Here is a 27,819-nt window from a genome sequence, read left to right as displayed (position 1 = left end):
CACATTATATACTTTTTTAGTGCAAATCGCAAAGCACCTACTGAGCATTAAAGAAGTGCTGACGCCAGTTATTTCGCTGAACTTGGTCGTTGTCGTACTGCAGGACACAACTCTCTCTGGGGATGGTTTTACCTGTTTTGGGGAATGCACTCTTATATAGGACATAAATAAGTTTGTGCTGAAATGTGTCATTGGATGATTGAATGTGCAGTGAGGGTATTTACACGTGTGTGTGCTTGTATGTTTGCAGCAGGTCAGTTATTGTGTGTGTGAGTTAGAGGTTCCATCATAATGGGAAGCGATTTATGGGAAAGGCTGGAGCCCTGCGCTGTCATATTCTGATATTGATCACACCACCGCTGATGGAAAGCAAGCAACTCTCTCCCCTTGTTTTCTCTTTCACTCTGACTCAGTTTCTCCACCTTTTTTTCTCCTCCTCCTCTTCCTCCTGCTCTCTGATCGACACACTGAAAGTCACTCAGTTAAACACACACACACACACACACACACAGACACACAAACACACACACACACAGTACATGTATGCAAAAGCTGTCACGCATGCACATAGATATACATCAGCATTTAGTTTATGGGTTCTAGTCATTACTCACTTGTGTGACCTAGTGTGCTTTCTGTGCCCTTCTCACTGAATTCTTAACTGGGCGTGTGTGAGAAAGTCCATTAGAATATGAGGAGAAAGGAAACACCAATGTGAGAGTTTTTATCTCAACAGAAAGTGAACTGGCCTCCGACCAGATAGCTCTGGGCAACAGTTTGACATGTGGCTCTGAATAAGAATGAGATACTGAGATCAGTGCAGTCGAGCATTGCACTGTGACTTTTATGTGTTGTCTTGAATAATCTGATCAATCAACCAATACAAGGAAAAATCATTTCAAACACAATTAAGACATTTTATTTCATGAATTCGAAGTAATTACTTGATTCAGTAATTTAAAGTAAGTCATTATTTCGCAAAAAAGCTTAGATAAAGAGGCGTTTCATTTTGGTTGCATGTTAATTGCTTCATGTCTGCTTTACTTGTGGCTTTGTCTGTCTCTGCTAAAACTTCTGGGGAAATAAACATTTGAAAAGGAATAATGGTTTGCTGCTTAACGTGTAAAAACTTTGATATGTTACCGCATCTGTGAACAATTGCTCTTGAGGTGTGTCAGGTAGATTCCCATGATCCCAAAAGATGATCAAACAAGGTCTTTTGTTATGTCTTGATTAAGGGACCCCCAGCGGCTGAAGTTGCATATTGTTGGACAAAACAACAAATTCAAGACATAACTGTGGAAACTGATTATTTTATTTAGATCTTTTGCCTTTATGTGACTGGGAAATGTGGGGAGAGAGATAGTGGTATGACAGGCTACAAAGATCTCTCCGCTGGAACGTTGCAGTTTTGCAGGATTTTTGCCATTGTTTTGCATTTAATAGACAGTAATCCTCAGATTGATCTATAATAAATATTATTTAATGTCCTGTCTTTGGTTAATTTTATTGTTGTTGCCCTGGTCCCGGTCCAAATTACCTTCCCTCATGGGAGCAGATGTCCAGTTTCCCTGTGTGTTAGAATGAGAACCCTCCTGATTCCTCTTCCTGCTTCCTTCCTCTCCCTTCCTCACCGTCCTCTACTACAACACTCCTCTGTGCACTGGTCCCTCGCTTGACAGCCGTTCCAATTTTGTTTACAGATAGCTTTCATGCCAGACAGAATAAACCCAGTTGATGAGTGTGTGGGCGCAGGAGTGGGAGGCATTTGAGTTGAAAGGGCCAACATTGTTTTTTGGCTCCCTCCAAACCAAACCTAGTTCTTTCATTTATGATCAATGAGTGACTCAGCTGCTGAGCATTTTTGAGTTTGTTTTATTGATACCACCAGCAAACGTCGAAGTTGTGTTTTTCAGCTTATTCGTCGCCAATACAATACAGACATTCACCTGAGTTTTTTCTTTTTGTTTTGATATAACCGCTGGAGGGATTGCCATTATATTTACTGCATGTACATTCATGGTTACCAGCTAACATTGATCTGCCTACATTTTTTGAATTGTCCTATAATTTTGTTTATGACCAAATGAAAACAAATTAAATTTCCATCAACCATCCATCTGTACATCCATTCATACACGTCTGAGTGGGTTGTTCAGGGTCACGGATGCTGTCTATCCCAACATGCACTGCACAATAGGCAGCATAGTCAGTAATTGGATTCAGCTTTTCCTGGATACCCTTGACAGTGTACTATTCTGTCACAGAACTTGCACATTTTATTTAGATAGGAAACTGGCCACAATGAGTGTGTCATCCATTGTGGGAATAATTCAGAATATTAGTGTGTGCTTCAATCCTCGGCTCTTTCATGAGAGATATGGTGTATTGACACAGTCCACCCATCTGAGGTGTCACCGTCTATAGGGAGGAAGTCAGGAGGGGGTTGGGGGGTCATGGGGTCTTTATTCCCCCTCCCTGTCTTTGTCTTCGTCCTACTCCTCCATCTCAGCAGCCGCCGACAATTTACCATTCATGGGAACATGAGTGAGCTTAAAATTTGCTCTGGGTTGGGGGTTGACTGTTTTTTTTTTTTTTAAATGATCCTGAACCCCAGCACGCACACACACTTTCACACCCCCGTTTATACATGCTACCCCACCCTTGGTTGTCCCCACTCCCCTCCACACCCACTCTCCATTCAGCCCTGTCCCTACTCCCCCTTTACCCCGCCCCTCCCACCTGCTTTCGCTGAATAATAGATGGTTCTGTAAGATTAAAGGAGTGCACACATGTATGTATGCAAAGAAAAGGTGAGTCCAGTTAGGAGGTGTGTTGTTTTAGCAGTAATGACATAACTAAGTATAACGTAGGGTAAATCAATCAATATCACATGTAATGGTAATGATACAATTTATTATCCAAAGTAATGGAATTAATTGGACATTATAGTTTGATGATTAAAACTATTTAAAAACAAATTTACAAATAACAATTGTCTTTTTTGAGGAAAAAGGTCAAAATGTATCTCAACAAAATTATGAAAGTTAGTTAAAGTTTCTTAAATGGTAATTTACTGACAATCATTAGTGATTAGACATTTTAACACATTTTAATACATTAATTCTGGTGATCCATTTCCAATTTCTGACAATTTATTATACATTTTTTTATTTAACACAAAACAAATAATTTAGGAATCAAATCAATGTTTGGTGATGCTCATTACAATGATCCGTGTCCCATCAGACCAAATTGTTATCAAGAATTCTACATGTAAAAGAAAAACATCAGTACTAAGTTGCAATTTTACAATTACACAAAGTTAATTAATTTGAGTCGTAACTTATTGTGTAATTAAAACATTCTTGTACCTCTGTTACTATATTTATCATATTCTCAACTTATTCATTAGAAATATTAATTTTATGTGTTTTCAAAATGTATATCTAACAAATGTAATCAGCTGTCAGAGTGTGGCCCGGCTGTGCTGTGGTGTGTTCAGCAGTGTGAGCCAGACCGAGCAGAGTGGACGCTTATGTGTGTTTTTGACTCATAGGTGTGCATGTTGTGTGTGTACGACAACGTGTGAGCGCAGACAGAGAGAAAAACAGGTGGGCAGATCCAACTGGGACGAGAAAGTTTCATAACCTCTCCAGTGTTACGAAATAATCTGCTGCAGCAGCATAAAGACGGAAGGAGAGGGCTTCGCTTTCTCCTCATGTCCGAAGTTGACAATGACGGAAGCTCACTGTGTTATTATTATGTCTACTACTGTGTTAGGTCAGCTTTCCCTCAGCATGCAGTCATATTGTTTATGCTAATGCATTGGGTCAATTACTTGCACTGCTAAATGCATTATTCATCTTTCTGAAGGGAGGATGTGTGTGCACTCGGGACGACAGTGTGAGTGGGGAGGGGGCTGGAGGGGACAGAACTCTAATATATCCATGTGCTGCCTCCACCTGCCTATTCTAGAAAAGACACTAACCAAACATCCCATGGTTCAGTAGTTTGATGAATGTGCACGTATGTGATGGTGCGTCTGTGCATTGTCATGAATGTGTGTGTGTGTGTGTGTGTGTGTGTGTGTGTGTGTGTGTGTGTGTGTGTGTGTGTGTGTGTGTGTGTGTGTGTGTGTGTGTGTGTGTGTGTGTGTGTGTGTGTGTGTGTGTGTGTGTGTGTGTGTGTGTGTGTGTGTGTGTGTGTGTGTGTGTGTGTGTGTGTGTGTGCTTCCACCATTGCACTTGTTAATATGATGTGAACCCTTTGTGTGTTGTCTCGTTGGGCCCCAGCTGCAGCAGGAACATGTGAAGCGTTGTCTTAATTAGAGGTAACAAGAATGGATTGAAGGAAATTACGCGCAGATGGAAAACAGGAGGATCAATACTTAGGAGGAGGGAGATGACAAGAACTGGACAAACAAAGAAAATCAAACTCATTATCTCTGTTTCTTTGCTATATTTTCATATATTTACTTTTGAAGTGACTTTGCTGGAACTTAAGGCATTTTGAATTAACTCTTTCAGTCTTTATTTTAATTACACCAAGCAACTGTCAGAAAGAATGAATGTGTGTCGTTAATGTTGAGCTGTGGTTGCATTCATTGTTAGTCACCAGATTTCTTCTCTTTTCTCAAATAACTAAGCAAAGCATATTTTTGGATTATATTTAAATTGGTGTATTGTTACATTCATGCTTGATTTTTCCTCATTTCCTGTGTTGGCACATCACTGCACTTCTTTGTGAGTTACTACTGTCTGCTGTTGATCACCAAAATGGTGTGAAAACTGCAGTGTTGTGTCGCCTGCTCGCTCAGAGATAGAATGCATTGTCATTCTCTTCTGATACAGTATTCAGTGTAGGGCTTACATTGCTGGGGTTTAAACAATAACAACAAATACAAATAAGACATCCATGAATTAATTGTCCTCGTGCATATCCACAATATAAACCAAACAGCACTAGTGTTTCAAAATCTAAATGGCACATTTATAGAACATCATACTTGAGGTAAAAAATTACCCTAATATTAATGACTATAGTATCCGTGGTACAATGTTTATACGTCAGTGTTGAAGCAAAATAATTTGTACGTTTTATTTCTAAAACAATCTTTGTTTTAGCTGGGATGCCTTAATTCCTAATTCCAGTTTCTACAAAGCAAGTGTAGCTATGATTGCTGGTTGTGATGTAACAGAATTTTCCAGATGGAGGGGCTGTATGTGAGAATGCAAATGTGCGAGTCATTTGCTCCAAACATTTTCCTGCCAGGCCCTTAGTAAAACGTCCGAGTGAGTCCATGTGAGAATTCAGCAGTAAAGGGTCCATAACGCTCACAGCGAGCGAGTCCATTACTTTTCTGGAAGCAGAATTTATACGTCATGTCCTCCCTATCCATATTTTCTAAAACTGTTGCTGGCTCATGGGAATTTCTGGCCCATCTAAGCTCTGCATCTGCCCTAAATGCCAGTTATCTAACAACGTCTTAGTAAAAAAGGAATGGCTCTTTTACTTCTGGAATTCTAGACGTCATCTCTTGTTCACGTACTAAGAAATGAATCAAGCTCATGTCACGGTCACGTTGACTTCATGACATTGTGTGACTTTGAGTGACATTTACCATCTGGTCCCTCAAATGTGTGTAGGTGTCTGATGCTCTGCTGATGCTCTGCTGTTATTGGTGTGCATCCGTGTGTGTGTGTGTGTGTGTGTGTATTTATGCGTGTTGGTACATGCACATGCAGCCTTACATCTCCACATGTGTATGATTTAACTCTCTCATGTCCCATTCCAAGATAATTTATCGTCTGCTCGTGACTCACTCGCTGCTTCCCGACATCGCCACAATCCAACTCCGCTCTTCTCCTGCTTTTCCACCTCCATCTCTGTCTCTCCTCCTCTGTGCCCTGCTCTGTAATTTATTGCAGAGAGGCGTGATCTGATTTACTGCAGATTTAATGAGAAAAACACAGAGTGGAGTGTGTGTGTGAGAGAGAAAGAGGGAAGGAAAGAAAGACACAGAGAAAGAAGTAGTTGAGGACGAGAAGAGAGAAGGGGACAGAGGCAGAGATGTGGATGTCCTTCATGCACCCTTGAGTCTTGCTGTGTGGGATGAATAAGTGTTGGAGATAGGAAGATATATAGTGGAGTGTGTGTGTGCATGCTTGAGGGAGGTATGTACTTGAAAGAAGTATCCTCTCCCCTCCTCTCCTCTCCTCCCCTCCCCTCTCTTCTCTTCTCTTCTCTTCTCTTCTCTTCTCTTCTCTTCTCTTCTCTTCTCTTCTCTTCTCTTCTCTTCTCTTCTCTTCTCTTCTCTTCTCTTCTCTTCTCTTCTCTTCTCTTCTCTTCTCTTCTCTTCTGATCTCTTCTCTCTTCTCTTCTCTTCTCTTCTCCTCTCCTCTCTCTCTCTGCATCTCTTCCTTCTTTCCCCCTCTCAGGGCTTTTCTCTGATCTGTGTGTTGTCTGATCAAACACACACTTACATCACATTGGAAGTTATATTTGTGTGTATTTGAGCTAATGCAGTGCTCACAAGCATACAGATAGTGTTTGCTAAGTGGCTCAGAGACGCCAACAGCACTCTGTATAGTCTGTACAGTGTTTGCTAGAATGTGAATACAGTGAATACAGTTTTGCAGAGTTTGTGGTGTGTGTCAGGGAGGTGGATGGAAGTTTCAATGTTTTTATATTGACAAGTAAATGGCTCTATGTCACTGAATTCCTGCCAGGTTTCTTTAAGAATTTGCCAACAGTATATCGGACTATGTGCATTTGTTATTTAATCTATGTGGGCACGGTAATACATCCAATAGTTGTGATATTTCCCTGAGAACCACATTTGTGAATTTCAGGGTGACGCTATTGACAACGTCAATAGAATTTTTTCTTAATGAAACATTAGTGTACATATTAATGTTTTAAATAGATGAAATGATAATTCATCAGATTGTTATTGAGATGTTTCAGTTTTGTCCAACTCGCATCAACGTCCCTCCAGCCAGTTCATTAGCATAGCTAACAATGTTAACCTGCCCTTTAAGGGTGATTGTCGACTTTACAGGATATCAAGCACTGAATTACCAGCCCCCCCCTTCTCTGATCCATCATTCTTTCTCTTTCTGCCCATCTCATTATATTGCTTTAGTGTTACCCCTCCATTCACCCTGTCCTTTGTCGAGCCCTCTCACTCAGGGTGGAGGATTAGTGGAGACAAAGAGTGATCAAGGAGCTGGTTTTCTCTGTTGTCTCTCATAGATTACTCTCTTTTCATCTGTCATGCTAAGTAAAGATCAATGTAAAGTATGGTTTATTGTTCAGAGACTAACTGTTTAACAAAATTTCATACCGAACAACAAGCACGTATGTTAGAACAGTGGTAAGGGTATAACCGTGGAATATGGATCAGTAAACAGGGCCCGACTGCTTGATCCCAAAGGTCTGTCTTTCTGTCTCCATTAACCCTGTTTACATTCTGTGGAGTTCACTAACAGCCCACGTGTTGTCACAGATACAGATCTGCTTGTTCTCTTCAGCGGCCATAACATCCCCATGTGCTGCATAATTCAGGAGTCGACTCTGCTAGGCCTGTACGTTGCGTGCCATACACCCAACTGCAGAAGGGACCCAAGGCTGCACACAACACGACTATGAGTGTTCTGTTTGATTTTTTTTCCCCCTCTATTAGCATCAGAATTTCATGTTTGTGAGCGTCAGTATTCCCTGTGCAATAAGAGCAGGGATCCCAGTGAGAATGCCGGTGGAATTGCATGTCTGATAAGTGATTGGAGAGTGAATGAATTATAGCCTGGAGACCTTTAATGAGGCCTCAGAGGGCGGGAGGACTGGAGATGGGGGTGGTGGGCAGGTGAAAGCAGCTGCCGCTTGTCCCAAAGACAAACCTCCTCCCCTTCCTCTCTTCTCTTGTCTTCTCTCTTTCAATAATTTTCACATCTCTCCTCCAGTTTTCCACCTTTCCTATCTCGCTGCATCCCCCCCATGCTTTCTCTGGTGCACTTATCCTCTCTCCTTTCCGTTGCTCTGCCCTTCGCTCAGCACTCCCCCATCCTCATTACGGAAGCCTGACACAGCACATGCTAACAGTCCTTTGTGTGGCGTTGCCCTTTTATTACTGGGTTAAATGGCAAATCCATATATGGAGCAGAAGTGCATTTGATGACAGCAGTGTTGCCTTTGTTTCAGATATGTATGAATGTAAGGACCCGTAGGATTCATTTTAAAGCTGAATTTCTATGAGCCTTTGCTTATTTTTGTGTGTTTTGAGATGTTGGGTGAATTAAGAGGAGTCTTTGGAAAGACTGTGTGAAAGCAATGAAAAGCCTGCGATGCCAACACTTGTGCCAATCCACAAAAACACACACACACACTAGCCCTGCCAATCTTTTCTGTGCTCTTTTTCATCTCAGTGCCGCGGCGGTGCTTGGCGACACAGATCGTGAGAGGAATTTTTGACCGTGTGGAAACTTAGTTGATGTTTGTGTCTCCATGCTTCACCTCAGGAGAGGGAAGTGGGTTGCCACAGCAGATGTCTCAGCCCAGAGCAGCTCGCAGCAAACTGCTATAAAAAATAAAGGATGAACTTTGATGTGAGTGACAACCAGACGGACTCTGTGCACTCGCTGGCTTTCAGTCACTTTTTAAGATCCACTTAATAAAGGGGAAAAAGGTTTTGCAGTGCAACATTTCCTCAGCTAAAAAAGCACCAGGACTCTTTGGTTTCCTTTGTGTGTGTATGTGCGTGTGCGTGTGCGTGTGCGTGTGCGTGTGCGTGTGCGTGCGCGTGCGCGTGCGCGTGTGTGTGTGTGTCTGTGTGTGTGTGTGTGGGTTGGCTGACATTATAGTCAGGAAAAAGGCGAGAGAGGGATGTGATTGCTATTTAAAAGGCGATGCTTGCCTATGAAATGTTGTAGGCTGAAAGTGGAGCGTCTGTCGATCCACTTCCGAAATCTCCACCAGGGTTGATTGACAGTTTGACGCTGGCTCTCTTACAGATGTTGCCGCGGCGACGGAGGCCTAGCACACTCAAGTACAGCAAAGGATAAGCATGAGTATTTAAAAACGTAATTAGCTGAGAGAATGAGAGACAGACGTAGAAAATGAGACGGAAAATTGCCTGTTGTCTGTGTGAGCCACACATCTGGTGTGCACAGAGCGGCCAGATGCCACCGAGATATGTCTGACACATCAAATCTATTCCGTTAAGTTGTGATAATTTCATAATTTACTTCATTTTTTTTAGCATAATGGCCTCCGTTTCTGACTTCTCTCATCTCTGTTTTCTTGTTGTTGCTTTTTAATCAGCTTCATTTGACAAACATCTCTAACTCTGAACATGATTTATGTTGAAAGTTTGCAGCATCTACGTCCACGGGGAGAAATTCAGACAAACGGCGCATGACTATGTTTGTTTGCATATCAGAGTGAAGCTTCAAAGAAGCCCCTCTCAGTTACGCTCATGTTAACAGTAAGAGAGGGAGTACAATATGCATTGGTGGGGAGATCTTTCTCTGTGTGGGGGTTGGGGTCGAGGCTGAGTTTGCGTCTTTGTCTGTCGGATAAATTATTTAAATCCCGTAACAATTAAAGCTGAAATCTGTTATCAGCATCTTCCATTAGAAGCCTCTGTGTCTGCCATGCTGCCTCAGTATGCTCTTCGCTTGCCGACCCCCCCCCCCCGTCTGGACTCAGCATGGAGCCAAGATCACAAGCTCTGAATCTTTTAAACACACGTCCCTGCAGAACAAAGGCTAACAGTGCACGCCTGTGACCCAGGGACTCGTGCACACACCGGACGTCTTCATTAAAGGAGCGCATGAACTTCTTGATGACGTTTTCGTTTGATGCAGAAATGTCGATGATTCGTTGCTTGTGTCTCAAGAGTTGCGGAGAGTTTTATTTGCACAGTGCTGTTGTGAGTGTGGGGTGTCGAGTGTGTTGGATGTTGTTTCGAACATCACCGGGTCGAGGCGTTTTCAGGGGAAGGTTCATTGCAGTGCAAGTGATGTCTGCTCAGGGCCTGAGCTCTGTATTCTCACTTTGTTTCTACCTCTCTTTAACTTTCACTGCCTCTTCCCTTCTCCTGCTTCTATATTCCCCCCTTGATGGCCGTCCCCTCCCCTCCCTCTTTCCATTTTATAGCACTCCCTCTCTCCACTCTCCCTACATGCTTTTTATGGCCATAGCAAACTGCCTATTAGTCATCTTAGAGAGCATCCTCTTTCCTGTGTGTGTGTGCGTGTGTGCTTGTGCGTGTGCGCTGATGTCAGGGGCTTCACTTGAACTATGTACGTTTTATCATGTTAGGAAAACTTTTGCCTCCTGAGAGAAGCCACCATAAACAGAATAATCTCTTATGATTTGTCTTATTATGACTCAATACAGAATCCGATTTTTTTTATCTTTCAACACAGCAGCTGCTCCTTTTCTCGAAGAGAAAGAGCTATTAACGCCACATGTTGTTCCATGACAAAAACACTTTTGAATATACAATTTAAATATTTTTTTATGTAAAGGTTGACAAACTACTAATTTCAATGTTTATAATATAAACATTGAAATAAGTAGTTTGGCTTTTTTTTAAATACCCTCATTTGCTTTCTTACTGAGTTAGATGTGATGATTCAGCAAACATGCTGATTGTACTGTTACATTTGTATACCTCTCTCTTCTGGTGCAAGGTTGGCTCCTGCGTGTGTGTGTGTGTGTGTGTGTGTGTGTGTGTGTGTGTGTGTGTGTGTGTGTGTGTGTGTGTGTGTGTGTGTGTGTGTGTGTGTGTGTGTGTGTGTGTGTGTGTGTGTGTGTGTGTGTGTGTGTGTGTGTGTGTGTGTGTGTGTGTGTGTGTGTGTGTGTGTGTACTTGCTTTTGTTACCTCTTTTGGACCTTTTCCACTATAAACTCTGGGGACCAAAGCCTGGTCCTAATGCGGCAAAACGTCATTTCTGAGCTCCTGCAAAGGCTAGATATGATTCTTGATCAGCTTAAGGTTACTGGTAAAAATGAATTGGTCATGGTTAATGTTAAAGATAATGTTTTGGTCAGGGTGTCCACAATCAATGAAAGTCAATGCAAAGTCCTAACGTTAGAATGTGGCTTACCTTCCCCAAGGCCCTAAATCTCCCTTCAAATCAATCAAGCCACACGAAATTGTGTGCACTCAAATATCACCTAAATATGCCTGGTACATTTCATCAATATCCATGTATTATTTATTTATAAACTCACAAAAGAAAATACACCCAGTCATACGATGTTAAAGGAAGGGGAAAGAAATCCCTGGATCCCTAACAACATTTTTTTTCCTGACCATCCTTCCACCAAGTTTCATGGAAATCCATCCAGTAGGCTTTGTGTAATGTTGCGTACGACCAGACAAACGCAGATGAAAACATATCCTCCTTGGTGAAAGATAAAAGAATTTCCAAACAAATCTGTGTGTGTTTATCTTTTTGTAAACCTAAGTCAAGATCGCTTCTGGTTCAGTTGAATGTGAAGTATATACAGTTGGGTCCAAAAGTCAATGTATAGGGGAATGTGTCCCTGCCTGTACGTGTGTGGGTGTGTGGGTGTGTGTGTGTATGTATACTGTTCAGGTCACCTTTTGATAAGATAAGAGGCTAAAACCTTAAACTGTATTATATTTGGAAAGTGGCTCAAGGGATACATCCACATCATGCCGCATTCCTCTGTTTGTGTTTGTGTGTGTGTGTGTGTGTGTGTGTGTGTGTGTGTGTGTGTGTGTGTGTGTGTGTGTGTGTGTGTGTGTGTGTGTGTGTGTGTGTGTGTGTGTGTGTGTGTGTGTGTCAGTGTGGCAGCGCACTACACCACCTCATACATCTCTGTCTCAGATTGTTCCTGCAGTGTGTGTCTCCATTGGGATTCTTGGGTCCAGCTCTGCTGAGAAAGCACACACAGGCTGATTTGCTCTTATTTATGCCTCTGCTTTTCTTCCTTACTCTCTCAATTTATTTCCTGCCTCCTTCCTATTCTGCCTGTGTTGCTTATTTTTTTTTTTTTTTTTACTGCGTACTGACCTTCCCTTGTCCTTCACTGCTCGGATAGACACACACACCAGACAGTTGGTGGAAGGCTGAATTTGTACAAGTGTTTGTGTGGATTTGTGTGCAGGAAATAGCCTTGTCCCAGTACGCTGGTCATAATTAGCTGGTCTCATGCTCTGAAGCTCTTTGTGCTGCCAAGATTGAGTACAATGATCCTATAATATACAAGCATACTGAAATAACTGGAATGACACTTGAATGAAAATCACATTTTCTACCTTTAATTCTCTTTTTTCCTTTCCTCTCTGTTCCAGTGATCTGCTGTCTTCGGGGTACGTGGAAAGGCATTTGTCAGAAAAAGGGAAGGCTGTCATCACCAATGTAAGATTCTGCATTTGATCTCTACTTATGCTCACTCACACTTTCAATAACCACTTTATTATTTGCAATTAAAATGGAAGACACAGTGTTTTTATGGGGCCCAGGTTTTGAAAGTGAGACCACGAGGAACAGTCTAGTTTGAACTGTTAGGGTGATAAGAGTTTGAGAACATTCTTAGAGCACCTGTAATCAATTTTTTATATATCAATGATGATTATTTGTTGTGATCCACAGAGAACCCTTTACTCTACGGAGAACTGTTTTCATTCGTGCGACTCTCTGAAACATGTTTTCCACCACAGCGGTCAGATATCTCAAGGGTACAAGACTTGCCCAGCAATAACCAACAGACAGGCAGAGTTAGTGAGCTGCTTTTGAATATAGTGGAGCATCAACCGCCACATAGGGTTAGTGTAGACCTGGTGGAGACCAAAGACAGAGGTAAAAGAGAGTTAATATTGGAGGAGCAACTCAAAACATATGATAATGTGCAGGGGTGGTGCAGCTTCCTGCAGCAGGATTTTACTTACCAGGGCTTAATTACTGCAAGTCATTTTTACAGTTTCACAAAAAAAAGCCACAGTCCAAGTAAACATCCCGTTCCAAACATGCAGGTTTAGAACTGCACTGTATGAATAGGTAACATAAACATCAAAAAGGAGATAACATGTCAAAATTGCGTTTATTGAATTTACTACACTGCCCCAAAGTCTCTTGAATGGTCACCTGCTTTAATTACCGCTATGAAATAACTACATGCGACTCCTGAAGCATCTTTTTTTGGCCTTTGCCTTTTTTGATAGAGACAGGAAACTCAGGTTGAGATTGTAGGGGGTTGACAGGCAGTAAATGGTCCGACCGGCCTGGAGTGTAACTGGGTAATCGGGTTGCCAACGTCACAGTAGCAAAGTTCCCCTTGACGCACCATGTTTGCTCTCAAGTCCACTTGCTCTGCTTCTTATTTGCGTGTTGAGATTCAGTCGCTATGCAGGTAGAATTGTTGAAAATCACGAACCCTTGTACCAGGTGTATAATGTAACAGGGATCGGTAGAGATATAGACGTCGTATAGCTCATACATCATCTGTCTACTCCACTAAAAACATCAGAGAGGGGCTGATGTACAGCTGCAATCTCCTCTACACCCTGCAGCAGCTTCTTCTCCATCACTGAGCCGTTCATTGGATAATCAGTGAGTCCGTTTGCACACAGAGAGAAACACTCAGCCCTCATTCATCTTAGATTTCAGTGGAAGTGAAACTGTGGACGGGGCCTGAACCTTCAGCTACCGTGAGATTAAGATTGCTGTAATAATCCTCTAAAATCTGGACTTCAGTTACAGGACACCCACTGAGGTGTCGTGTAACATCGAGTGTGGGGATTATAATGGTCAGGATTTACTCAGCTAAGCAGCAGATTAGATAAATGGTACTTTACAGAGAATGATCCAAGTTATTACACCGCATATTCTATGATATGGTCACTTTGTAATTATGGAAGCTATTAGACAGCAATCTTTCTGTGAATTAATTCACTTTGTAAGGTAATATCCTGAATTTACTCTGACTTAACAAATACAAACTACTTTAGCTCTTTTTGCTGTTCAGTTCAGGCTTAACACCACATATGCAAAATGCACTTATTTGTCTAATGAATAGTAAAGTATAATGCCTTTAGTATAATGTTTGCTTGTGTGATATCAGAGGGCAGAGTTTCCTGACCTCAACCTTTCCATTGTGCATTATTTTGTTCAAATGATTGATGATGATTAATTGCTCTTATATGTGTGTGAGGGCATCACAGATCAGACCTAATTAGCAACACACACACACACAGAATGCGGGTGTACCCACAGGGCTGGGATTTTGGTGCTTTCTGTGCTTTGATGAGAAGTGGAGCAGAAGGTTCAGGGTGACAGGAGAGGAGTAGCAACACTGAGATAGTGGAGCACAGCACAACTTATAAATAGCTTCTCTTTCTCTCTCTGTCACTTCATTACACTCTCCCTCTATCTTTACTCAGCCTCTCTTCACCTGTAGCTTCATGGGTTTGTCTAACAAACTTTTTAAACTTATTTTGAAACAGAGTGGTAGAACTTATAACTTAGGACATTAGTGGGACTGAGAGCGATCCTTGAAAACAACAAAACCAAAAGCAATGTCAGCATGGCTAATATAATTTCACTATAATTCAATCCTAGCATTTATGTGAATGAATCCTTTGCAGACACACACACGCAGACAAATGCACACACATGCACGCCTCTCTATGGTTGTGAGGACACTCCTTGATCTGATACATTCCCTAGCTCCTTACCCTTAACCTTAACCATCACAACAAAATGCCTAACCCTAAAACTTTTGGCCAATGAGTTTTAATACCAACAAAAAAACACAAATATGCACCCTCGCATAAACCAATAAGTTGGACACGGATGAAGTCCACAGAGAGACGTGGAGGTAGAAGTGGACGTAGCGGCATTTCTCTGCAGAGCATCAGACTGTAGAGCAGAAATTGATCCACTGATAAAAGCTGGGTTTCCTCAGGGAGACCAGCATCCTGCCTAATGGCTGTTAGGCAGTAAGAAATGGACCAGGAAGAGACGGCCTGCAGAGCACTTAGACACTTAGACATCATACACGTCTATTGAAAATAAATGCATGTTTATGCTCGCACGGAGAGGAGGAGGCACACACTGTGCACACTCTGCATATAGACAGATGGAGAGTGGGGACAGAGAATGAGTGGTCGACGGGCAGCGGTAACAGAGATGCAGAATATTCTTTACGTGATGCTGTGGCTTTTTATTGTGGAGAAGTAGGGAAGGGAAAAGTCACTGAGCAGTTAACACAGAGACGGTGGGATGTAAATGGGTTAAAGTGCACAATGACACACACACACATACACACACACATCAGATCATGCTTGCACTTGTGTGTGTTTGTAAATGAGTTATGGGTGATTGATCACTCTGGACGCATTTGCTAATGGGTTATGGAAATGATAGCAGCAAGTGGGATATTTCACTCAGTGTTTGACACCGTGAGACACTCGAGGAGGTGACTGTGTGTGTGTGATCTTAATCTGTGTGTGTTTGTGTTTTGCTCACAGGGAGGAGAGCACTGCTACTACCAGGGGAAGGTCAGAGACAGTCCTCACTCCTTTGTGGCTGTTTCTACTTGTCATGGACTGCAGTAAGTACAACTATTCTTCTTATGTGTGCGATGTTGTGTGTGTGTGTGTGTGTGTGTGTGTGTGTGTGTGTGTGTGTGTGTGTGTGTGTGTGTGTGTGTGTGTGTGTGTGTGTGTGTGTGTGTGTGTGTGTGTGTGTTTCTCAGCCAGCATTGTTCATGCTGTGAGTCCAGGTCCGGGGCCTTGCTTCCATTTATCCGTTAGGTCAACATAATTAGTTTTAGCCAGCCCTTCTCTGTCTCTCTGCACTTTTCAGTACACAGATTATCATTCACTCAGACAGGTGCTGCTCAGACATCTCTCTCCTCTCCTCTCCGTGTTATTTTTAGACTTTCTGCTCCAAAGCAGCTCTTGTCCCATCAGAGAGACGGATCAGAAGCATGCAGGCTTGCAGGGAGAGATGCATGAACACTGTATTTATGTGTTGTGTAGGCATGTGTATTTAAGGTTTTTACAGTTACTTAAACACTTTACTGAAAGGAAACTGTATTTGGGAACATAAGGCAAAACCCCTCCATTGCGTGGTAATGATATGTATATTTTGAAAAAAAACAGTAATTGCGAAAAGAAAAGGAAGCAGAATTGCACTGTACAAGCAAAGAGGGGAGAAAACTAGTCCACTGCTGACGGGTTTATTTGTTCATTAACAATAATTATTTTGTTCAAGGTGTGAGTCAGTTATGCTTGTTAGTGTTGGGGCCTGGAGGACTGTGTTATTCACATTTAGTTGTGATGAGTGGACATTTTAAATTGAATAACAATGATTGCATTCAAATATAAAGAGGAAGTTGTTTGGTAGATAATTCAGTGTAAAAAGGAAACCGACCTAGAAAGAGCTTTTCTAAATTCAAGGTGTGAGGTGTAAAGATGGAGAGATCTAAGCTTTATGAAGTCTTAAGCTGTAAGAGACACAACATCAAATTACGCTTTTGAGTTGCTAGGCTTCCTCATCAAACCTTGTTATATATCTTCCAACATAATATCATGTTTATTCAGCTAGTTATGGCAAGTGGAGGAAATCAGATTTATTTTTGCTGAATAAACTAAACCTATCTCGGGGCTTTTAATAACATTTGCATATTTCATGTGATCATGGAAACATGTTGGGAAATGTGTGAGCACAGCAAATTACATGTCTACATGCACAAAATAATGAAACGCATTACATAAGTTAATCAGTGCAGCTAATGTGTTGCAGAAGCATGACACTAATGTATAGGACATAACAGATTAAAATATATATTATGGTGTTTCCTGCCGATTTATATTCACATATATGTCACATGAACATATATCTGCGAGGTGTTATGAAGCTGCTGTTGTGGTAATTGTTAACATCTGTGACAGTAGTGTTAGTAGTTGTGTTTTCAATTTGATTGACATTTCAGAAAGTCTTAATGCACATATAAAAAGAAACACACTAGTATTACAAAGGAGGCAGAGGAACACCCATAATATGCTGTGTGTGCGTGAGGGTGCAGATTGGTGAGGGGAGGGAGTTAAGGGAAGCCATAGTGGTATCGGGGGGGGGGGGGGTTGGACATTAGGGAGAGGATATTTCCCTGATGCTGAGTCAGGTTTTCACTTTACCTAATATACATTCTGCTCTCTCTCTCTCTTTCTCTCTCACAAACTTCACCCTGCAATGCAATACTACTATTAGCTTTCCACAGAGGGATAGTGATCCTGGCAACATCCATCAAATGGGATGTAGACTATTGACTCCGGTTCCTGTTTGAAACGTCACTCAAGTTCTACAGATTTGAGTGAAATGAAAATGCTCAGCAGTGATTCAGAACGAACCCTATTCCCTCCTTGTTTTCCAGAAATGCATACATTAAACTGCAATGACTGACTTACTTATTCAGAACCTGGCTTTTTTCAAGGATGCTTTGGATGTTACCACTAGTACAACTATATGGTGTAGCTTTAAAGTTAATGTTACATTCTATAATCAGATTCAGGTTGTGGATGTGAAGACTATTTGGACTAGAGACAAGATTTTTGGTCCAGAAGTCTTCTGGTTTCTGTTTGTAGTTTAACCAATCACAGCAAAAGAGGTGGAACACATTGACTGAAAGTCATCGGCAGTTGTCTTTTTATCTGTTTCAATATCCAGATAGCTGTTAATAGAGATTAGCCAAAATGGCCAGGTTGTGTATAGTGAGTTTGAGCTGTTCTTAGTGAAAAAAAAAGGGAAAAATTAACCAAAGAATCTTGCAGCCAAAATATGATCAGGGAAATCCCTAGATATCTTCGTAAGATATGGAGCTGCGGACTCAGATGATCATTATCTGTAGGTTTGTCAGTATCAACGAGCCATTTAACATCGTCATTTGATCCATTGCGGTTTGGTGTGTGGTGGTCTGACAATTCATTGATTCAGAGTTATACTTAAAATTGTATGACCATTGTTTAGTTTGGGTTACCAAGAAATGTATAAAACTGGTCCATAGTTATGCAACAAAACTGTGTGTTATCTGCTGCAAGTGCAATGTTAGACCAGGACAAACAATCGCTGAGGGTGAATTATGTGTGTTGAGGATCTGAAAACAGCGAAGAGAGAGAGAGTTGGGGGAGAGAAGACAGATTGTCAGTACCTGCAGTGTTTACCCTTCTGACTTCCCCGTTTGACCCAGCCATGCAATCTCCTAAAAGCTTCAGATAAAGTTAATTAACGGATGATGTCCGAACAGCAGGTGGCGACAAGAAGACCTTCAAACAGCTGCTAAATGAGAAACTGATCTCTGACCCCGGTTTCATTTTCATATGATGTGTGTGTGTGTGTGTGTCAGTGTGTGTGAGTTTCTCTTGTTATATGTATTTACAGTTTTAAGTGCAGATAAGTGGATGTTCATGTGAAGTCATGTTTTTCAACAATTGACCCTTTCAATGACCTCTGAGTCATGGCGACTTGTGTCCAACCACTCCAAACTCCAAGTTGATTTTCCAGAGATGACAACTTCAGGTGACCTTTAAATTATGCTGTGTGGGGGGGATACCTGAAATGATTGGATGACCTTTCATTTTTACATCATCCTCCACCTCTATGCTGTCCATTTGCCAAACACAGCGGTGAGGGTGGCCCAGGCTTCTGTCAGAAATTGCAACGTGTATGAGTGCATAACAGTTATAATTCTGAAAAATGCTCCAAATATACACCAAGCTCCTGGGCAACCACCGAAGTGGCTAATCTGTCACACTGATAGCTGGGGAGGAGGCTAATTCAGAGGCATTATTTCATGTAGCGATGACTAAAACAGCAGAAACTGGTGCTGACATGTGCTTTGATGCTCCTTCTCTCCCCCCTCTCTCTTTTAGTGGGATGTTTTTCGATGGCAATCACACCTACATGATTGAACCTGGAGGAGAGGACAGCAGCAATGTAAGTACTCCGCAAAATTTACACGGGAATGTTTTCACTTTGTAGGAGCTAGCGGACGATGGCTCCTCTCACGGGGATTTTTCAATTTGTTCTCTCTTCATCTATCACGTCCAGCTGCCTCTAGTCTCTCGTGTGACTCGTCCGCGGTCAGACAATCTGTTAAAGCAGTGGTCTCCAACCTTTTCCCCCCCGACGTATCCACACACCACAATCAGATTAGCTCGAATACATCTTTATTAATCCCAACCAACATCCCCCAATTTGTGTCGATCAATTAATCAATTTCTTTATCATTTCATCGTTTCTGTTCCTAAAGAAACAATTACGTCTGTTCCAGTTCTCATATTGAAAAGTGTATTATCTATTGTGATGATCTTATAATCGGACCAATACATTGTTTTTTTCTGTTCATTGGATTTAGGCCTTGGTGCTGCGTCTAAAGCTGGTGTTATAGTTTCAGCATTAGTAAACCTCCACATGATGTACTTTATGTGTAGCCTCTAATTTGTTGTGCCATGGCCAACATATACAGACAAAAATATAAAAACCAACCATCCAAAGTGTCCGCAGCTGACCATGTGCATGTTGGTAGGCGGCTATAATTCGGGCCTAAGTCTTGCCATGGTAGGGAAAAACCTGATCTCCCGGAAAGGGAATAAGCGACCCCTGGGACATAAGTTGGGATTCTCTCTGTGCCAGGACTGTGCTCAGCAGATGATACATGATAATGGTTTTCCTGATGTCCCAGGATTCATACATGGGTCAGCTATTGTTCCGCGAGGAGCCTGACACCAAACCAGTATTAGTTACAGATCACAAACCAGCGACTGCGGCTGTTCCTAATGAACCCAGAGAGCGGCGGACAGGTCTCAGGACAGAGGGGATTTGCTGAGTTACAAAGTCAGCAGACGGCAGAAAACCCTACAGCCAATTAGATAGTACAAATTAAAGGCATTACGGTCGGAACGAAGGGGACAGATCTGAGATTGTCTAAAGACGCTGTGAGCATGAGAGCAGCTGCTGATACTGTGTGTGTGTGTGTGCGAGCGAGCGACTTTCTTTCTGCTCTAATTAAAACGTTCAGGAGAAGTGTGTCTGGTGTTAATCAGTAAGGGACGAAAGGAGACAAGATAAGAGAGGTCAGGGACTTCTTTACCTGCTCCTGTTCTGTCATCTCCTTCGTCATCTCTCCTCTGCCTCTGTCATTCCTCTCCTACTTTTTCTGGAGAGACTGAATTATTCAAGTGATGAGAGCGAGAGATCTTATCGCACAATATTACTGCGGCGCTTGTCTTCAGAGACACAGTGTTGTGGTCTCCTTGTTCAGGTCAATTCCAACGGATACAGTGATGTAAACGCACATCAAAGTTTTAACTGCGCTAGTTTCATTGTGATAAATCATAAAATTTAAGCAACAAATCTAGTTTTAGGAAACATATGTTTATGTGCTTTATTTCAAATACACAGTGTAATTAATTAAAGAATAGTTCATTAAACAGGGCTACTGTTTGTATTACAGGGAGCAATATGGGTGAAAATAAAACTAGAAAAACTAATTTCAGTAACTGAGATGGCAAATCGACGCCCATGAAAAACTGCTGAAGTACTTATGAGATTTGAGTTATCTTTACTTTATTATTTGAGATATTTGAGAAATTTGTCTTCAGGTAGGCTACTTGTTACGTTGCAGATGCACATACAAACATATGATCCCCTCATCAAGTGTGATGTAATATGTATGTATAGGATTTAAGTGAATGATCTAAAAACAAATTAAATTCCCCGTCATGTCTATATTTTTAAATGTTGAAATATTAGATTTCATCTGGCACACATATTTGTTCCTCTCAGATAAATTATGTAAAACGCACTGAGTTTTTGGCAAGCACTTGGCATGGTCCTCCATTGGAGCTGTGTTGGTTTTGGCTGGACGAGGGAATCCTGTCTGCAGGATGATGCTGGGGACAGCTCTGCCCTGGAGTCCAGCGGTGGCTGTCAGTGTGTCAGCACTGAGCTCTGGATGTCTGCTCCCCTCGGGTGATGGTCCACATTGACTGTCTCTCCCCGTCTGCATCCGTGTGGGATTCGGTGCGTCTCTTCTTCGCTATTTCCCTCACAGTCAATACGGATCTCTTTGTCTTTCTCCGACAGTCTGGTCTGTGAGTGGTCCTCTCAGTTTTGTCAGACAGACCTGCAGATGTCTGCTGCAACAATTTAAGTGCTTTTTTAAAAAGTTGTATGGTCAGACTTGTTCCTGTTATAGCCTGGAACAGCCACATATCACTATGTCACTGAGTAACAGCTTCGATGCAGCATGATGCACCACTGAGTCTGGCTGTTATGATCTGCTTGAAAGTGATGGTCAGATGGGGCGGCTGTCGAGATGGAGAGTCGGCATGGATCCTGTCGGCCATATGGTAAATCCATCTGCCCTCCTTCCTCCGAGCCAGGAGAAGTTATGCATTAGCTCAGTTTGTCCTGAACAAGCAGCTCTTGTCTCCTCATGCAGCTGAATTGACTTTAAGGTGTCTTATCGTGTTATGTAAATAGGCTTGTGTACAAGCAGATTACAGTAGTGCCACAATTAAAGTTCACTACCTAATAACTTGATGTGTGGGCACTATCTGGCTGATAAATCCAGCACTTCCTGGGTGTGTGTGTGTGTGTCTGTGTGTGCAGGCAACTTGTAGGGAGGATGTGTAATGGTAGCTTGCTTATGCAGCAAACACCATATGTTTTGTGTTTTTATTTTTTGTGAACAGCTGCCCAAATCCACCTGCACCTCAGGGATCCTGTGGTTACTTCCCAACAACTCCTTTTGTTTGCTTTCAGTGAAGATTGAGACAAAGAATAGTTCTGCACACAGTCTTGGGCCCTTTGTGGCAGATCATACTCCCTATCCACCTCATGTTTCCTGTCTCCCTCAACTGTCAAAATAAAGGCAGAACTAATATAAATAGAAGTCAGGGTCCATAGAGGAGCAGGTCCACGGTTCGACTCTGTCTCACAGATTTTACGATTCATCCTGAGAGGGGGTATGAATGAATGTATACCAAATATCATTGAATTGTTGCTGGAAAGTGGATACATTTTTTCCAATTTGGTACAAAAGTTCACTTGAACTCCTGGATGAACTGATTAGACTTTCGGGGATTAAAGGTCAAGGTCACGGTGACCTAATAAAATCTTTCTTTGCCTCAGGGACAAGTTTTCTTAAGAACTCCTCGTTAGAATCCTTTTAAATTTGGCCAAAATGTTCACCTAGACTTAAGGATTACCTGATTCAATTTCAGTGTTTAAAAGTAAAATGTGACCTCATAAGAATGTGGAAATTAAATGTATGTGGACTGAATCTGCACTGGTTGGCGGAAGCCTACAACCACAGGGTGGTAATCTACTTTATCCAATATCTTTTAATTTCATTGCTCTGGGCTTCTTCCATTTTCTGTAAAACATACCCAAACATCCCGGCTCATTCTGTCAACAACTGGTCTGCGTTTTTTATTGTTGCAGTCCTTAGATCCCGAGTGGCAATCTAACCTGCAGGGGCAAGAAGGAGGAGAGGCTGTTGATAACTGTCCTCAGCTGTAGGGGGTAGGGAACTGGAGGATGGAGAGGGGATGTGGTGGCAGGTTGTGGTTGGGGGTTGTTAGCATTTTGTGCCAAAGGGAAGATTTTTTTCCATACTAGCACAAGCTGGGAATGTGTCTTAAAAAAGAAGGGGGTCGGGGTCTCCCTGTGGCCTCGAGCCAACTTCATGTTGCCAAACCTGGACCGGTTCAATCACACATGCAGCCAGACAGCGGTAATAAAAAGTGTGTTACCCCTCGCTGCTTTATATTCATGAGCCAGCAGCGTGTGTCTGAGGTATCATCTCTCATGGCAACCCAGGCTCCGCCCCTGTCTCTTTGTATCACGACATATGAGAGCCATCTGTGTTTAGACCCTTAATCTCCATCACTGCACACACCCTGCAGAGTCTATATGCTGTGAGTGTATTTTATGTGACAGAAAGGACTGGTTGGGAGGGATGATCTGTGGAACAAAGACCACACTGGTCAAGAAAATGCTTTATTACAACTGTTAATTCAGCAGTAATGGCTCTGATAGTGATGGTTGATTGGTTGTGTGTGTGTACGTACGACAAATAATAAAAAAGCTTCTTTTAATTTTGTTCTTATTAATCATCAGCTGCTAAACCCTAACATGTCAGCATCGCATCAAAGTGGAAGTTGGTTCCAATTATGAGAGCCACAGTTCAGGCTTCTCATTCATATGCTCATTCTACTTAAACGACATCAAAGATAAGACAAAACACTTGACGGCTTAAAGCTGGGTTTTAATGGACCGCTGACTGTTCTTAATTGGCTTGGCCTTTCTGAGCATAGAAAAGCTTAAAAGAATATCTGCGTTCATAATAATGTGGACAGCTGTAGCCTCTGTCATTGGTGATGAAGCAACAACTTTATATTCCACCAGTGATTTAAGTCATGAAGTGATCAGATGGGGATTTACAGCATTTCTGGGAAACCAGAGCCTCACAGGGTGTCGGTTTCTCAAACTATTTATCAGTTCAAATGTGAAGACTGAACCCGGCTGAAAGCATCAACATCCTCACATTTGTAATTCAGTTTGGCTGAGGTGATGCCCAGTTTCACCTCTTAGCTTTTTGCAAAGACAGGGAGACAGAGACAAGCAACTCACATGATTACTTTACAAATGAGACCGATTTCTCTGTCTCTATTTTTTGTTGCAATTACAAATATTGAATATTTAAATTGGTTCAACACATAAACAGACATGCAGATGTATTGGGATTTGTTTTAATAAAAACAAAACAATGACAGAATAGAAAAAACATTTTAAAATATCATGAACCTAAACATTAAGGATTAACATTACATTGATCAGTGCTCATTAAGCAAAACACACAAAAGGCAACAACTGAACTGACTGTTAAATTGGGATTACTAGCATCCTGAACATCACACTTCCAGCTAAGTTGGCAGACGTTTAGTGGTACTAATAGAACAAATTAACACTTCTCACCACTTCATCTGGCGTATCCAACTGCTTTTATATTTGATCATAATATGTCCTGTAGAGCAAATGAACAGTATTATCATTTCTGCCATTGCTATTCTGATATTACAGCTCCGCATCAGTTCATTACATTGAACAGAACTCACAGATCTAGTGCCATGATCCTTTTCACATAAACATGCAGTAAAAAAAACAACATATATGCTGCAATAATGGATAAATAGTTATTTAGAGGCCATACAATTACAAAGGCAATGTAAACTGGCATAGCATTCACATAATTAGTGCATTAAAACCTGTAACAGCAGCTCTTTGCAGGGTAGTGTGACATTATTAATAATTCATGTTAAAATTCACTAAACGAGTGAGTGAGTTAGTAGGCGTCTATTTAAAAACATATAGTATAAGGTCAGTAAGTGTTTGTTCAGTAGTGATAACAGAAGAGATAACAGAAGACCTCCATAAAGTGGATACCAGGACAATTCACTTTAACATGAACCTGACGAGTTCAGAAAAATATACTTTTGGCAGCAAACATAGAGGCCTCATGAATGTTTAGTCAGAGTGGTATTTTATAAAAAAGCCACCAACCAAATGCAGGTGTCTGTTTGCTTGTAACTACTAAGTTGGTCCCTTGTCCACCAAAACAGGAGAGGAAACATAATGTGATGATCGTACTCTGGTGAAATAGTGAAGAAAAGTTAGTTGAGGCGTCTTTCAGTGATTATGGCTCCAAATTAAACTTGAATTTCTTCCCTTTCTATATCAATACGCTGAATACAGTGTTGTTAACACCCGTGCTTTAGTGTTCGTATATATTTAAATGAAAATATCATCCTTCATATTGTACCTCCAGGTACATAAACATTAATCTACAAACCTGGATTGAACTGACTGAATTCACTGTCACTCTAGAGGCTATTAATAGCTCTCATGTTAATAACTTCCATCCATCAAACTCTGTTAGTTTCATCAGTGTTGAACCTCAATAAGGTTAAAAGACTAGAGGTTTCAAGGACTTATCTTCTCTTAGTCTCCTTGTGTCAGCAAAGGAATGTCGATTTCTATTCCAGACATGCGTGAGCGGCTGGAGTAGCGTTGGCCTGCGTAGCCGGATCCGTATCCCTGAGAGGGAGCGTAGCTTTGCGAAGGTGCATAACTCTGCGAGGTTGCGTAGATCTGCGAGGGTGCGTAGCTCTGTGAGGGAGCGTAGCTGTAGGCCTGGGTTCCTCCAACCTCCGAACCGTACCCATCCGGAGCAGACATCTGAGACATGTACACTTGTGTAGGTGCAGGGGCAACCACACTTTGTGCATATCCGTGGGTTGGCACATACTGCTGCGTGTCGATGACTGTGGGAGGATAGGCTTGTGGTGGGAAGGGCTGAGGACCATACACTGGGGAGGGAGGATATCCGTTGGCAGTGAGAGGCTGAGTGGACAGAGAGGTCGACATGGACGGCAGTGGCAACCAGAAGGGCGAAGGCAACTTCTTACACATACAATACCACATGAACATCAGCAGCGCGGCCAGCATTAGTCCTCCGGAGCAGCCTATTGCTACATATACAGCAAACCCATCAGAGAACATGTTGTCATATCTGAGGTTCAGCGCCTTAGTGCGGAACAGGAACCACATTGAGGGGGTGATGGCGATAGCTCCACCCAGGAACAAGAAGGTCCCAGCCACCAGGTGACAGCCCGCACTGTTGACCAGGAATTTGAGAGTTTTGATGTCCGGCTCAGGCTTGTCTGAGCAGCAGCAGGTCTTGCACATCCCAGACATGCACAGCAGCAAGGCCAGCGAGCCGAACAGCAGGCCTGCAGGCAGACAGAACTGCAGGAGCCGCAGATCGAGCTGGTCCACTTTAGAGTACCACTGGAAATAGGAGAAAATATGACTTCTGTTAGGACAACTTCAAAGCATAACAGGAAAAACAGCTAAAAGAGAGGGAAGCAAGCTGATGAAAACAATACCTCTGAATCATAGTAGTAGCATCCTGAGAAGCCATCCTGTTTCACACATTTAGCCCACAGCCCATCATACACCGTGATATTCTTAGCGTTGCGATTGAAGGTGACGAGTCTCGTTACTCGCCACTGTGGGATTACAGTTGCCACGGCAAGCCCTGCCACTGACACGAAGGCAATGATGAAGGAAAAAGCGTTGGTGGCATGGATGTCCCGGCACGACATGGTTGTTGGTGCCGACAGGAACTGAGGCTGCGAGGAGAATTCCTGTTTGAATGGAAGAGTGAGACAGAGAGAAAGAAAGAAGCTGGTCAGTGTCGTGGGAATCAACAGGGCCTCAATGTAATTTTTAGCATTATTTTACTTTATAATGAGAAAAAAAACATGGTTATACAAGTTTTTGAATGGCCTCATTAGTACTGAAGTAAGCTAACTGTGCCACAGACTGACCTAGCTATGGGCAACCCCCCTGTATTCAACACAGTTAAGTTGACCCAGTATCTGCTGTCCCAGAGAAACAATGCTCTCATTTCATTAGCAAACACAGTGGGGCTGACTCGAGAGCTGAGGTCGCCGAGTGTCTGTACTGCAGTGCACTGCATAGACTGTACAGCTACACAATTAACAATTGTGTGACACTCTTGAGTTTTATATAGATGACAGCATGCTTGCAGCCGTGACTTGACCTCGCTATCACAACTTCACTTCTAGATTCTTTTGGAGTTGATTTAAGATTTACTATGAAACAGTGACTTGCTGAATATGTGAATCTCCCAGTCTTAGACACGGCTCTTTATATTATTTGATGCCATATATCCTGGTTCAGAAGTGACGACATTAATATTAAATCAGATCTTTTACACGATTCTTGGAAATTGTTTGGATTAAATCTTTGTTGTGTTGTCTGTTCTAAAGAGATGGAAAATCTTGATGAGATCAAAATATATATTGTGTATATATATAGTTGTAATAATGTTTTTGACCCAGGTTTAACTCACCCATTGTAACTTGTCCAATCAACTGTGTATTTTATCTAAGGTTCTATGGTTGATTTAATCTTAATTTACACATAAGTAATTAAGTTAATTCTGAAGTGAACGTGGTGACAAGTGCTTAAAATACATGACAAGAGGTTAGTGATAAAACATTGAATTAAACTATAGCAATATACTTATATAAACAACACATACTGTGCATTCAAGTCAAACTGTGATTAACGTTCCAGCATCACTGAGTTATAACTAGTATTTAGGAAGCTGTTATTACACTTAACAGCCTATTTATTAGCCTAGCAAGCTAAGCTAACGATCCGAGTGGTTACAGCAGGTTAGCCCTGTTAGCTCATCGTCCATAATTCAATCAACAGCGATGTATATCAACAATTATATTCGCTCGAACGTATTATCTGAATATGACACCGATACACAACTGGGTCATCATAACCAATTCAACACTGACTAGCTGGTGACGTTAGCCAGCTAGCTCGGAGCCAGCACACAGAGTTAGCATTACAGAGTTAGCATTACAGCAACCTGTTGCGTCCGGTCTGCGTAGATATGAAGCTAAAACACGGTAACTACAATGAAGGAAGGCTCCGGTACCGTGTATGTCCAGCAGGTAGATCGTGTTCAGATGGAAGACAGAGGCATTTCGGCTTATTTCTCCTTTAACGCGCTTCAGACGATAGAGAAGTTTTACTCCGCTTCACTACGAGAGTAAACAGGAAGTGGTGTCAGAGAAAAAGGAGCGTCTCCGCCCTCAGCGGCGTCTCACAGGTGCCAGTTAACCCTCACCCTTGTCTTGTTTCTGTTCAACCAAAACAAATAGATTTC

At 42.0% G+C, this 27,819-nt stretch overlaps 2 protein-coding genes across 2 annotated transcripts in view; one reads left to right on the top strand and one right to left on the bottom strand.

The window, feature by feature from the left end:
- Window positions 1-27,819, top strand: part of adam22 (ADAM metallopeptidase domain 22) — a 51,019-nt gene that overhangs the window by 4,252 nt on the left and 18,948 nt on the right. Inside the window, exons 4-6 of the mRNA XM_061080517.1 lie at window positions 12,332-12,398; window positions 15,509-15,591; window positions 18,911-18,974. Of these exons, the coding sequence (XP_060936500.1) occupies window positions 12,332-12,398; window positions 15,509-15,591; window positions 18,911-18,974 (214 nt within the window). The remainder of the gene's footprint in view (window positions 1-12,331; window positions 12,399-15,508; window positions 15,592-18,910; window positions 18,975-27,819) is intronic.
- Window positions 23,782-27,702, bottom strand: cldn12 (claudin 12). The gene is made up of 3 exons (XM_061080518.1): window positions 27,589-27,702; window positions 25,994-26,254; window positions 23,782-25,895 (listed from the first exon to the last, which is right to left on the bottom strand). Exons 2-3 carry the CDS (start codon window positions 26,210-26,212, stop codon window positions 25,047-25,049), a joined length of 1,068 nt encoding a protein of 355 aa, XP_060936501.1. The 5' UTR covers window positions 26,213-26,254; window positions 27,589-27,702; the 3' UTR covers window positions 23,782-25,046.

This window comes from Limanda limanda, chromosome 11 (assembly GCF_963576545.1).
Source record: "Limanda limanda chromosome 11, fLimLim1.1, whole genome shotgun sequence".
NCBI classification, from domain to species: domain Eukaryota; kingdom Metazoa; phylum Chordata; class Actinopteri; order Pleuronectiformes; family Pleuronectidae; genus Limanda; species Limanda limanda.
This window is presented reverse-complemented; position numbering and strand designations above follow the sequence as displayed.

Coding starts and splice junctions, on each gene's coding strand:
- cldn12 (XM_061080518.1), bottom strand. CDS start 26,212: ATGTCGTGCCGGGACATCCATGCCACCAACGCTTTTTCCTTCATCATT. Junction 25,896..25,993: donor GCTACTACTATGATTCAGAG/GTATTGTTTTCA, acceptor TCCTATTTCCAG/TGGTACTCTAAAGTGGACCA.